The sequence below is a fragment of the Mobula birostris genome, chromosome 6 (assembly GCF_030028105.1).
Source record: "Mobula birostris isolate sMobBir1 chromosome 6, sMobBir1.hap1, whole genome shotgun sequence".
NCBI lineage: Eukaryota > Metazoa > Chordata > Chondrichthyes > Myliobatiformes > Myliobatidae > Mobula > Mobula birostris.
The window spans coordinates 69,375,445-69,390,272 of record NC_092375.1 but is presented as its reverse complement, the minus strand read 5'-3'; the positions used below and the strand labels follow the sequence as shown (position 1 = coordinate 69,390,272).

The window sequence follows — 14,828 nt, the reverse complement described above, 5'->3', positions numbered from 1 at the left end:
AATTATACCCAGGACATATTGTCATAAATCTTGAGGAATTAAGGTATTCAAAGGATTCTCCTATTCATTGCACACTGTGGCATTAGATCATAAAGGTACCCGGTCCGACCCCTATCTTGTACAAGCTTGACTGATCTCAACCACAATAGTGCTACCAAGTTCCATAATTCATCGCTCACTTGAGCAAACACAGTTTAGCAAAATTCAGACCTGAAATGTTAAATCTATTTTTCTTTCTATAGACGTTTCCAGAAAATGGTTCCAATAATTTTTAAAACAGTTTGCTTTATCAGCATTCCTGGTACCAGGTTCAAAAATATCCAACCCATGCAATACCAGCTTATGATGATAGTGATATAATTTTTTCTGTTGAAAGCTCTGCAGTAACTTGTCAATAAGTATCACATCCAAGCTCTGTAACCACAGCAACCAAGATAGATATATAAAAACAACAGAGGAATGCCATCATGTTCCAATTTTGATTAAAGTTACACATTTGATAATGAATAGCTACTGTCCTTTCAGTGCTATCATCAAAATTCATGAATCTACAACATCAGGCCACCAAAGAGTGTAGCCAACCCTGCAGTTAATGCAATTAATTCAAGGTAAACCAATGTTAAGGAACTCAAATAGGTAATTGTAAAGGCAGTAGTGACCTTTATGAATAAAATTGACTAAATTTTCTATACCAGCTTGCAATAAGGAACTATTAGATCTTCTTGGAAGAAACTTTTAAAACAGCGTAATGACCTGAAGCATCTGTGAAAGGAATCATTCATACAGAGACATAAGCAAGGCTAACTAAGGACACGATATACAGTACAGATCAGCTTTCTCAGAGTTCATGGAACACAACTTTGTAACTTTGAAGTCAACAGCTAAATGTTTACACAAATAGGTACATTTTAAACTGCTTATAAGCTCAGAATTTTTCTCTATCATTACATCTTCTCTGTGAAAACTGATAACACGGACAAATTAACTACAGTAATTATGGACTTAATTTCACACAGACGTTAACTTCAAAAGGGCCCTTTTGGTTCATCTCATTAAAATGATCAAGGATTGTGATTTTTATTTCGGCAAATGTAGACAATATACAAGGAAACTGGATTAAAGGGTTGATCTTTTGCACAGATAGCAATAATCTCTCAAACAATATAAAGAATCCAGAATCAAAATTGGAAATCCATGTAAATTGAAACTATAGCTACAATTGAGAGTTAAAGTTAGGTAAACTCAAGTTAGGACATCAAGATTATTTTAGTGATGGCATTTTGTAATCCTTACAATATATCTTTTATAGTGTTTGAACCTGTAACATTTTATTATTACTTTTAACTTGGTTTCAATAAATCTTCGGAAGAATTATCTGTCTTGCTGTGCTGTAAGCTCTGAGTAATTTTACTCACCTGAATGGTATTTTATATTTTTTTTTCTTATAATACCATATTCTCAGAAGTATTTTGCTTTCGCAATAGTTAAATATGTTGACTTGTTTTTGTGAGTGTTGCAAAAGCAGCAGTAAAAGATTATAGCCAAAATCATGGTCTCTGTGTTCAACCCCATGTTATTTCTGAAGAACTTCCTACTTCATATGGCCTTGTGGGTATGATTGTCCCAGGGGCCTTTGTTGTCACGGCCATCCTGTGAGCAGTAACTATATACCATGTAGCAGTTCTGCTCCTTAGGTTACCTAGATGGCCGTGTAACACTTGTCTTTAAGCTGCTTTTAAATGGGCCTAATGGCAGAGACATTTAAAAAGTCCAAAAAGTTTATGATTTTAAAATTATCATAAAATAAAAAGATTATATTATTACACCAAAACAAATTTAAGAAATATGCTCTTTAGAAGAACATTAAGCTAAGCAGAACAAGCTACTTACCTCCACTTATCTTTACAATTAAGGTCAGTAGTTCAATTCAAATGATGTGAAGCTGAGAGGCTGGATGCAAATACATTTGGCCTCTCACCTTAAGGTGTTTGCAATCCTCTCCTGCCTTAGGCTTGTCTCCAGCTCACATCTGCTTTCAGCATTGTGAGGTGAGGGCACAGAGGTCAGCATAGGGTTGGTGCTATACAAAGCACCTTACTGATGGTTCTCCAGAGAATCACCAGCAAAATATAATCAAATGAAGATAATAATGTTAAGGAGAGTTAAAGGAATTGATACTTAGTACCGGATATAAGTAACGGAGGAGATAAAGCAAATTTTTTAAAGTTAATTTAATTTCATAAAAAGATGTATTCACAAAATATATTTAATTAACTACCTTTCAGAAAATGCCATCAATCACAAAAAAAAGTTTCATTCTCTAATTACTAATTTAAAATTCTGTAGGGTTCTTGATTTAACCAACCACCAGTTTTAAACAGTTTATTTTTATCATCATCCTGATGAAAGTATAGGATAATTGACAGTAAACATACCTTACAAGCTACTTCAAGAATTTCCTGAGCAGAGATCCCTGGATGTACTACGATCAAGATGGGCTGATCATCTGGTAAACAGACCCATGACGGTGCGAGGGGATCAGTAACCCAGTTGTCACTCCCAGATGACTGTTGCCGAATACTTGTGCTCAGATTCTTTTCTCTCTGAGGAAATGACAGTAATAACCTGCACTCAAACTGTTTTTTTTGCAATAAATGGGTTAATATAAAAGTCTTCTACCAGAAGATGACATAAAGATACAATGGTAACTCAATTATCATTGTTTGAGAGCAAAACCTAAAATTAACACCAATTTTTAAAAAGTCAATAACATATAATTGATAAGCCAACTCTTTACAACTTGGTTAACTTTTTTAAAATATTTGTTTCAGCAAATCAGAATATGTAGAATTAAAATGATTAATTTGCTTGGCCAATCAATAACAGGCTGTGAATTAAAAATCTACAAATCAAAATCTCAGCATACTTCAATGATTATTTCTTCTCATCTTTGATAATTCAACTTTCTCATATTATCAAGAGCATAAATCAGATATCTGACAATTATTGCCAAAATTAAAATTTTCTACAGAATCTGATAGAAATTATCATAAAATATTAAATAGCAGTATATGCAAATTAATCACATTCAAACACTTATGGTGAGATGCAAGTTGGTAGGCTCCACAATCTCGCATATTTCTTCTCTAACACAGGGAGCTTTAGCCCCTCAAGCCACTAGGTGGCATCTGCAGCTTCCTCATAAAAATGCAATCTGAATTTGTACAGGTAAAAATAAAAAAATTGTCACAATTTTGAACTCAAGTTGTAACATTTCCTCCTTGCCACAAGCTGTCTTTAAAAGTACCAATTCGTATTAATGGAGAAATCAGTCATTGCAAAATATTTTGAAGCAAGAAGAATATAAACCAAATGAACAAAAGTGATATGAATTAAATCAAAGTAAATTCAGTATTGCACAAAGAGGATTAAGACATTATTACAAGTGAGAACGACTTGCAATGCTTCTCTTCCTGATCCTATAATGTCACCACTGATGTCTATCTCCTATTTCTCTCCCAAATGCTGTCCCTCGCCATCATATGGTGTCAGTTTTTATATGTGTTCTGATTTCAGATCAGCTCACTGGACATTTGCTTTGTCTCTAAATTGCTCAGAATTTTCAGAGATGGGGAATCATCCTGTTTAACATCGAGCACTGGATGAGCAGTTGCTTTTCAATTAAGTGCAGACGTAATTAAACATGCTTTTTGGTTTCCATTGGAAATTTCATTCTCTGACCAGGGGCTAATCCTTCTCTCCAGCTTCTATCTGAAATTGCATCAGTTAGTTCAAAGATCAAAGTAAATTTATTATCAAAGTACATGCAGCGTATGTCAACTTACACAACCCTGAGATTCATTTTCTTGCAGGCATACACAGTAAATCCACGAAACAACGAAAGACCGCACCCCAACAGGACAGACAAACAACCAATGTGCAAAAGACCACAAACTATACAAAAGAAAAATAATTACAATAAATAAATAAATAATCAATAAATATTGAGAACATGAGATGGAAAGTTCTTGAAAGTGAGTCCACAGGAGTGGGAATAGTTCAGTGATGGGGCGAGTGAAGTTATCCCTACTGGTTCTAGAGCCTGGTGGCTGAGGGATAATAACTATTCCTGAACCTGATGCTGTGAGCCCTGAGGATCACGTACCTTCTTCCTGATGGCAGCAATGAGAAGAGAGCTGCCATCACAACCTTTGTCATAAATTTGACCACAAAATAGACTTCAGATCACATATCTGTACCATTTGTTTTATCTCTACTATTGAATAATATTCAGACTAGCTTTCCTCATTTTACTTTCTGTTTACTTAAGGCTACTGAAAATCTACTGCCTGGGTCCTACTTTGCACCATGTTCAATTTAACCATTACCCATGCACACTTACGCCCACTGGCCTCCTGTCTGACTAAGGGTCTTGGCCCGAAATGTCAACTGTACCTCTTCCTAGAGATGCTGCCTGGCCTGCTGCATTCACCAGCAACTTTGATGTGTGCAGCCTCCTGTTAATCAATTTTCTTACTCTTCTTCAAGCCAATTCATGTTCTAAACCCATTTTGTCTTTGTAATCTCTTCTAAAGCCTATAACTCTGCAAGATATCTGTTTTCCTCTAATTCTGGCCTCTGATCCATGCACAGGTTTAATCTCTTTTCCACTGGTGTAGTATTTTCAGCTGGAATGACACTGAACTCTGTGATTAGCCCTCTAATTTTCTCTATTATATCTCACTCTTCCCTCCACTATGACACGGCTTATAAAGTCTCATATTGAGTCACTGGGTCACAGAGTTACACAAGCCCTTCAGCCCAGTTTGTCCATACTAACCAAGATGCCTACCTGACCTACTGAACTGACCTACATTTGCCACATATTACTCTGTCCATGTAATTGTCCAAACATTGTAACTGTGCCCACCTCTACCACCTCCTCCTGCAGCTCATTCCATATACCCATCACCCTCTATGTGGAAAAAAATTTGCCTCTCAGGTCCCCTTTAGATCTACCTGCTCTCACCTTAAAACTATACCCTTTTGTCTAAGGACATCCCCAGCCCTTATTTATGCCGTCTCATGATTATACCTCTATAAGGTTGCCCCTCAGCCTCCTATGCTCTGGGTGAGAGGGGGGAACAAAACCCAAGCCTATCCAGTCTATCCTTATAACGTAGCCCCCCAAGTCCCAGGAGGGACCTTTTCGGCATCTTCTCCAGCTTAAGGACATTATTTCTACAGCAAAGTGGCCAGAATTGCACAAGTACCCCGTGTATGATCTCATCAACATGTTGTACAGTTACCCCAACTTTTGTACTCAGAAGCATGCCAAAATCCTTTTTCACCACCTTGTGAACAAACTTCTGATTGTCTGTCCAATTGAGTTACTGTAGATGGAACAGCTGATTATCTCCTTCTCACTGGTTAGCTTGTCTCTGACCTCCAAGCTGCACAATGAAACATGTAACTGGTGGTAAAATGCTCCCACCACTAATCTCCTCCTTCCTTAAGTGACCTAGCATCAAATTTTAGTTGATGATATTTCTATGAAATACCTTGAGGTTACCCACAAGAAAGAGGGAATAAAAAATTAAATTTCTTCCATAGTTATAACTTTCACTTTGTGTTTACTGTTGAGGACCTGACTAATTAGACGCCTTAAGTTCTAAAGAATTTCAAAGCAAATTCCATCACACCTGCCTCTCGCCAGCTGGGGAAACAAGCACTTCTGCTTAAATAAATCAAATGAACTTTACATATCTGAAGGCATTTCCTATAGATGTGCAAGAATATTTTTCAGAAAACTGACCTCTCTATTAATCATCCAATCAAATAAAATAAATTGGAAGAAATGTGCTTAATTACCACCATGACATGAGAAGTATTCCAAACCCACAAACTAGAATCTATTTTTTTTTCCACCAGTTTTTCATGTCACTATTTCCCTGTTTATCTAAGCACACTTACACAGGGAAACCATGGGTGTTTTTTAAAAAATGAACATCATTTATTAGTCAAACTTGACTCTGAGATGATCATGAGAACATAATGGTCAATATTACCCCTCATCTAACATTCAAAGTATAATCACATTCTGTAGCAGCAATCACATACTGCATTCCCTCTCACTGCTCTCCCTCGTGAAGGAAAGACAAATGAAGCAGTCTTGTTGCTGTTTCAGATGGCATCAGTAAGACTGGGAATTGAACCTATTTCTCCAAACTGTGAGATTCCCAGCTATTCACTGATTATACTGTGAACTAAAGGGGTGTGAGGAGGGAGAGGTGCTCAAAGCAGAGCTTTCCATCAGATTACTTCTGTTTGCTCCGTAAGTGCAGAGGAAACTAACAGAACAATATCTCTCCATGGTTTCAGCAGAAGAATCAGCAAATACAGTTGACACCCACATTATTGCTTATCAAGCTTTGGAAATCCGCTCTTAAAAAAATCACAGATACCACTCAAAAATCTGAGATATACAATAAAATTCACTCTTGCGAATTTATGTGAGAAAAAAAAGTAAATAAAGTAACGCTTTTCTCCAACTTGCATTATTTAATGCACATGCAGCTTTGCTTTAAGGAAAATCTCATTACAGCCTGTTTCATAGAAACATAGAAAACCTACAGCACAATACAGGCCCCTCAGCCCACAATGCTGTGCTGAACACATACTTACTTTAGGAATTACCTAGCTTTGCCCATAGCCCTCTATTTTTCTAAGCTCCATGTACCTATCCAGGAGCCTCTTAAAAGACCCTGTTGTATCCGTCTCCACCACCGTCACCGGCAGCCCATTCCACGCTCTCACCACTCTCTGCGTAAAAACTTACCCCTGACATCTCTTCTGTACCTACTTCCAGGCACCTTCAAACTGTGTCCTCTCGTGTTAGCCATTTCAGCCCTGGGAAAAAGCCTCTGACTATCCACACGATCAATGCCTCTCATCATCTTACACACCAGTGTTTCCATGGAACACAGCTCCCCATAACATGAGGGTTGCCTGTATAATAACTCCTTTATAATAGCATGACAGAGAACAAACTTCCAGGGTTTTTATTAATCTAGTATTAATGCAAACCAATGTTTTTGAACCTAGTTTATTCAGAAAGAGGCCTTTACGCAAATGCAAACATTAATCCCAATACAGTTAACCTCATCCTGTGTTGGTTAAGGTTTAGTCAAGCTGGTATATGCAGTCAATACATACTTACACTGGTATCTGTTGAACATTCATTAAAGATCCCTTCTAAAGATTTCTTCAGAGTTGCTTCACTGTCACCAAAGAGCTAAAGAAAAAAAGTACATGAAATTATATTGAATAGCCAATTATTTTCTTCACACTTTCCCTTCACGTGTTTATTTGTTCCCAATGACCTCATTTCTTTTGTTTTCCATTGTTTTACCTCTTCAGTTTCTGTATTCCTACTCACTGGCCAACCATTGTGGGAAGCATTCAAATAATTCTTAAAAGTTTCAAAATTGGACAAATCACTGTGCCATGTGCCAGGAAGGACTTCACTATGCAGGTATGAATATTGACACAGTTATCATCAAAATGTGCAGTCGATTCAAAACCTGGAAGAATTCCAACATTTTAAAAAGACGAACAGATTTATAACTGAATAATGTCAGTTAAAATTTAGTGCCAAACTTGTTAAAGTAAATAGGTAGTATGTATATTGAATGGATGATGTTGAAGTGTAAAAAACCGAAATTTATAAGTTTTGGTAGGCTCCATGTAATCTCAAAGGAGGAAGAACCTTAAACCTATTATAATTCATCCCTTCAGTACCTAATTGTTTCATGCGTGACTTCATGTCCCTTGATTGTAATTGCTGTTAATTGAGTTTTCGCTCTTCTATAAATAAAATGCATATTTCCGTCTCATTTATTTACATCTCATTATTGTTAATGAATATTCAGTTAAAATATAATTTCATGCACTCCATTTTATTTTACAAATGCTGTTACTCATTTTTATATTTATTTTCTAACATCACATTTTAGATTTTATAATAATGTTTTAAGATAGCCCATTAGTTAAATTCAATTCAATAAAAATAAAATCCATATCACATAGCATCTGAGGATATATCAATGATTACACCCAGATGGGCTGCATTCAAAACGATATTAACATCAAGTAGAATTAGTGTTGTTCTTAAAAACATCACAAAGGGAATGGGTAATTAAAACTTAATTCAAGTTAGCCCAGCAAGGAATGCAATCTGATAATCTCACAAGAAGTTGAACAGAGAATTGAAAGCCAAGTAAATGAGATGGTTCCTAGTGTTAAATGTAACACAACCCCCTTTAACCTTAGCATAGTACAAACCTGTACAATGCTTGGTCAGGAGTTTGCTGTCCATTATCACAGTGAGTATGATCTGAAGGCTTCATTAGGTCAGCAGCAAAGAATAATCTCTCATTTGCTACCAAGCATTAATTGGATGAATGATTGAAAACAAAAAGAGGCCAACAAAAAATTATCAAGCTGATTTATCTGTGCAACATGTGAAGCAACAAAATAATGATTTCCAACAGAATGTACACGGTAAAGAGCAATGTCTTGATGCAACACATCAGAATGAATCAAATGCATGACTTAGTTCCAGATAGTCCTCGGGTACAGTGACGCCATCGGAATGTCCTGCATTCAAGAATGCCCTGTACTGTTCAGTTTTCAATTATCTATTAGAATAACCTGGAAATATAACAATACTAACCCAACTGATCTAAAATACATATTTCAATCGCTTCCTTCAAATAAGTTGACAGGGATACCATTTAGAGACTCATATCTGACCTTAATAAATAAACTGGTTTGTCTGAATGACAGGTGAACATTCCAACCACAGTTACAATTCAAATCTTTTACTCATTTTATTCCTTGAAATGTAAACAATAAAGTAATTGCCTAATTTCTTTTTGGTATTTTCATCCTCAGCATTCTCAATTGCAAAAGCAGACTTTTTCAAAAACAAATCTGAAAATGTAACTTGTAATCAGTAAAAAAATAACTATAATGCTAACAAATTGCTGACAAAAACCCAGCTGATTATGGGACATTCACCTTAATATGGTCTGAAATGCTGATTTAAAAATACTCAATTGCATCAAGGTTTAGCTATCTACTGTAGAGCAATAGATCTCAGCCTCACATGTCAAACATGAATAAAACTCGTGAACGCTAATATTAGGTAGTTCACCAAAAGAATGTTGGATGAAGAAAGTTAAATTAAGAAAGTTAAAGGTCTGATTATTTTCTGCATTTATTTACACTTGCCTATAGACTGCTGGAAAGTAATATTGCTAGGTGACAGTACCTGCTGATGATAAGCATACAAAATAACATTCTGAAGAATTATTCAAATTAAAAAGCAGACATTCAGTAGGCTGAAAAATATTTTTGTTTGACTATTTTGTTTAGTTTTCTACTCTTGTCAATTAGTCTGTATAATTGGTCATTTCACCTTTGTTCTCCTTTCATCCTCATCAATTTTGTATTATTTACATCTCAGCTCGCAGAATTCCAACGTACTAACATATTGTCTGTTTACAGAACATTATTACATAACAGAAATCTGTTATTTTTTTCAGTAATCAAGTCAAAAGTTTCCTACACTTTCTCTGAAACTATATCTTCTATTGTTAGTATAATTATCCTCAGATTTCACTTTAATGCAGTTAAGAATGGTCAAAATACAAACCATCATTAAACAAACCGTACTTTGGCTTTTGAAACAAAGTGAAAATGTTACAGTGTGAAAATACAAACCCCATTTCCAGAAAAGTTGGGATATTTTCCAAAATGCAATAAAAACAAAAATCTGTGATATGTTAATTCACGTGAACCTTTACTTAACTGACAAAAGTACAAAGAAAAGATTTTTAATAGTTTTACTGACCAACTTAATTGTATTTTGTAAACATACACAAATTTAGAATTTGATTGCTGCAACACAATCAACAAAAGTTGGGACAGAGGCATGTTTACCATTGTGTTACATCACCTTTCCTTTTAATAACACTTTTTAATCCTTTTGGAACTGAGGATACTAATTGTAGTAGATCTGCAATTGGAAATTTTGTCCATTCTCGCTTGATATAAGACTTCAGCTGCTCAACGGTCCGTGGTCTCCGTTGTCTGATTCTCCTCTTCATGATGCGCCATACATTTTCAATAGGAGATAGATCTGGACTGGCAGCAGGCCAGTCAAGCACACGCACTCTGTGTCTACAAAGCCACACTGTTGTAGCCCGTGCAGAATGTGGTCTGGCATTGTCCTGCTGAAATAAACACGGACGTCCCGGGAAGAGATGTTGCCTTGATGGCAACATATGTCTCTCTAAAATCTTAATATACGCCTCAGAGTCAATGGTACCTTCACATACATGCAACTCACCCATGTCGTGGGCACTGATGCACCCCCATACCATCACAGATGCTTTTGCTGGTAACAATCTGGATGGTCTTTTTCATCTTTGACACGGAGAACTCGACGCCTGTTTTTTCTGAAAACTAGCTGAAATGTGGACTCACCTGACCACAGCATACGGTTCCACAGTCTTTCGGTCCATCTGAGATGAGTTCAGGCCCAGAGAACTCGCCGGCGTTTCTGCATAGAGTTGATGTGTGGATTCCTCCTTGCCTAATACAGTTTCAAGTTGCATTTCTGGATGCAGCGACAGACTGTGTTGAGTGACAATGGTTTTCCAAAGTACTCCCGAGCCCAGGTGGTTATAATTGTCACAGTAACATGACCGTTTCTTAGGCAGTGCCGCCTGAGGGCTCGAAGATCACGCGCATTCAACAGTGGTTTCCGACCTTGCCCTTTATGCACTGAGATGTTTCTGAATTCTCTGAATCTTTTCACATTATTATGTACTGTAGATGTTGAAAGACCTAAATTCTCTGCAATCTTGCGTTGACAAATGTTCCTTTTGAACAGACTAACAATTCTCTCACGAATTTTGGCACAAAGGGGTGAGTCACAACCCATCCTTGCTTGCAAAGACTGAGCCTTTGATGGATGCTACTTTTATACCCAGTCATGATACCTCACCTGCTACCAATTAGTCTGCTTAATGTGGAGTCTTCCAAACCTGTGTTACTTGAATATTCTGTGCACTTTTCAATCTTATTTTAACTCTGTCCTAACTTCTGTTGAGTGTGTTGCAGCCATCAAATTCTAAATTTGTGTATGTTTACATAATACAATTAAGTTGGTCAGTAAAACTATTGAAAATCTTTTCTTTGTACTTTTGTCAGTTAAATAAAGGTTCACGTGAATTAACATATCACAGATTTTTGTTTTTATTGCATTTTGGAAAATATCCCAACTTTTCTGGAAATGGGGTTTGTAATAAGATGCAAATACTGTTTTGTGAAAAGAAAAACAACATAAAAGAACTTAGAAATCAACCTTATAGTCCAAGGACCTTCAATAATTCTATCTGCAACAAGTATAAATTAAATACTGCTACAGCAGCTAACCTGATTAATGCTGGGACGTTCCTTTGCTTTCTTTCTTGAAGTTGTATCCAGTCCCCACAGGGAAGAAAACCTGTTCCGTCGTTTGCTGACTGATCTGGAAATTGCCTGGGTTCGTTTTTTCAAACCAGATTCAGTTCGAGCTGCCACCTAAAATAGTAATATCACATTCACTTCAAGATAGCTATTAATGACCAACAGATTGATTAGGAATCAATATTTGATTTTGGAAATAAATACCATCTAGGCTGTGCAAACATATATACAGTAGCTGAGTGTCAAATGATTGTTATTTCTCTGCAACATAGCTCAGAAAGCATTTGCAAATGGTTAAAAAAAACTTAATTCATCATTTTAAAAAGTCTGTGATAAGATCAATAAGGAATATTTCTATCTTAATCAATAGATTTGCAGAGGCACTCCTCAGATGACAGGAATAACATCTATGGTATGAACAGTAAGAAAAGTTCTTAAATAATTGTGTTCACCAATTAAAAGTCTCATAAATACATTTAAAGCAAAGCGAAGAATATATAAATATTAATCAATAGATGACTAAATTTTGTCTTTACTTAAAAAGGGGGAAACACTCATGCCATTTTTCACAGTGTTTTGCTGCAAGACACAAGGATTCTGAAGGATTTTTAAAGACACTTGCTCACACGAGTGAGTGCTTTTATTATCTTTTCCTGGAAATTTCAAGGATTTTGGAGTACAGTATTTTTCACGGGAATGACACAATTTTACAGTGGATTCTCTATCAGTATATGGGATATACTGATTTGTAAGGGCAGTCTTGCATTATATCACTGTAAACCCCACAAAGTACAGCATTTGTCTAAAATTCATGTACAGTTTTGTGCATTCCTTAGAGTCACAATGCAATGTTTCTGACTTCCCCAGTTGAAATAGAAGCTGGCTACTTTTAGTGGATTCTCTTAACTGATGTTTTCAATTTAACACATTTAGCGTAATAGAAACATACACGGAGGCCATTCATCCAATGTGTCTATGCCTGTTCAGCTTAATTCCATACTCCCACAATAGATTTGTTGCCCTGCAGGACACTGTTCTTCAAGTACACATTGAAGTATTTTTTAGTGTGATTTTCACTTCTTCCTCTATCACTCTTTCCAGTAGTAAGCCTTAAGTTCCTACCACCTCTGGCTGAAACAAGTATTTTGTCAAATACTTTAAATCTGTGCACACTGGTTTTTATCCCTTCACCTCCCCGTGGCCAACTCTATTCCAGAGAAAGCAACCATTGATTATCTAGGGCAACACACAAAATGCTGAAGGAATTCAGTAGGCCAGGCAGCATTTTGGGCCAACACCCTTCATCAGGACTGGAAAAAGTACAAAAGAAGATAAAGGTATGGGGTTGGGGGATTTGGTACCATTAGTTGTCCAGTCTTTCCTCATAGGAAATTTTCACAGTTCTCTCCAAAGCAACTGTATCATTCCTACTATGTGTAAAGCAGAACTATATGTATTACTTAAGCTGTGTCAAAATAGCATTGAATACAGTTTTAGAAATAGTTCCCTGCTTTATTTTCCAAACACAGTGGATTCCGGTTAATTCAGCTGTTGGTCAATCGGGGCACTCGCCTATTTGGGACAACTCTAAAAGAACAAAACCTAACGAGAAAATAGCCAGGATTCCCTTCATTTATTTAGGACACTAAATCACTTAATTGGGACAGGACGCTGTTGCTCAACAGTTTCTAACTAGCATCAGTCACATCCACTTGCATGGTTGTTAGACACAACACTGTGCTTAGAGCAAATAGTTTTTAAATAGTGTATACTGTGTGTGTTTTGTTCAAAAAGTAGTGATTTTTGTCACTGATAGCTGGTGGGAAATAAGCAGTAATTGGGCCAACACCCTTCATCAGGACTGGAAAAAATACAAAAGAATATAAAGGTATGGGATTAGGGATATTCAGAATATTCAGAACTGCTTTACTCACTGGGATTTCAAGCATTCAGGCTTTGAGATGCCAGAAATGGCTAGAACTGAAAACGAAACAATTTCACTGCTTCAACGAAGAATTTAAAGGTATCAGCAATCATCTTGAATGTTTCAATGAAAATGAAGATTTGTAGGATGCAATTGTCAATAGCATTGTGTGAAAGCATGTCAATTATCTGCACTAGGTATCTGCACTGATTTAGTTGATTTACAGTCAATCAAAAGAACAGGCTAGCGTACACTGGATGAATTCCTCCATTGATAACCATTCAGAACTAATACACAGTTTTGTAGTACTGTATTCGTATTGGTAGTGTTCTAATTTGTTCTGTATTTCATTTAAATACATAATTTGTTACTCAGTTAAATGGTAGTTTATCTTTCTTATCCCTTTTGAACTATTTCCATAAAACTTGGCTAATTTGGCAGCCGCTTAATTGGGTCAAAATGTACTGGTTCCAATATGTCCCAAAGAAATCAAATCCATTGTATATTTTTAATAATGAATGTTTAAAGTCAATTATACACTATTGCTTAAGATACTTATGAAGATAGGAAATGGTCCTATAAATTACGTATATCTTAGTATAAAAATTTGACACATTTGACAAAATTTAAGTGCTGTCAGTTTATCTGAAAACATGATTGATTAAGTCCAAACCTTTCTATTCCAAATCAGCTACCAGCATCCAATACTGTAGCAAATATTTAACTCCATGCAATGGAATACAAATGACAAAACAGCAAGAGAATCGACATGTTATGCACATACAGCTTTAATAGTCTTATCGATTATACGATTACCATAATTTATTAATTGACATTTCACTCAAAAAACATATTGATCTTGATGCTGAAGACACTGGTTATAGTCAATTTGTACAGTTTTATCTCATATAACATAAATCACAAATGATTAAAAAAACAGAAGCCTCTTTAAATGTTCAGTTTAAAGTGGCTCAGTCACTCATAGTACTCTACTTTCAATGGACAATATCTGGTTCATGTTGCTATTAAAGCTGTTTTATCCAGTGTTTGCAATAAAACCCAAACACAACAAACTCACCAAGGCATGGAAAGATGATACTGAAAAAATATTTAGACGACCCATGGCATGTTTGGTTGGCCGACTTGCAAATGCAAGAAGTCTTTTTGGGTTTGGTAATTCTCCACCTTGAAGGCTTGCCATATAACAACGATATCGAAAAAGATCAATTTGAAATTGTTCTAAATTTTGTTCCCATAAAAAGATCTGTAAAAGGTGGAGGAAATGAAAATTAAAATGCATTTTTTACCACTATGGAATAAACTTATACTCCAATAATGAGAACGTATGATCAAGGATGTTTCCTTA

The 14,828-nt window shown here is 36.0% G+C and overlaps 1 protein-coding gene across 8 annotated transcripts in view; it reads right to left on the bottom strand.

Moving 5' to 3' along the window:
• The window catches only part of LOC140199090 (rho guanine nucleotide exchange factor TIAM1-like), a 299,957-nt gene that overhangs the window by 168,074 nt on the left and 117,055 nt on the right, over window positions 1-14,828 (bottom strand). For all 8 annotated transcript variants that reach the window (XM_072260579.1, XM_072260580.1, XM_072260582.1 and 5 more), the window contains 4 exons: window positions 14,541-14,726; window positions 11,506-11,652; window positions 7,220-7,294; window positions 2,436-2,603 (listed from right to left, as the gene is read on the bottom strand). In XM_072260579.1, the coding sequence (XP_072116680.1) occupies window positions 2,436-2,603; window positions 7,220-7,294; window positions 11,506-11,652; window positions 14,541-14,726 (576 nt within the window). The remainder of the gene's footprint in view (window positions 1-2,435; window positions 2,604-7,219; window positions 7,295-11,505; window positions 11,653-14,540; window positions 14,727-14,828) is intronic.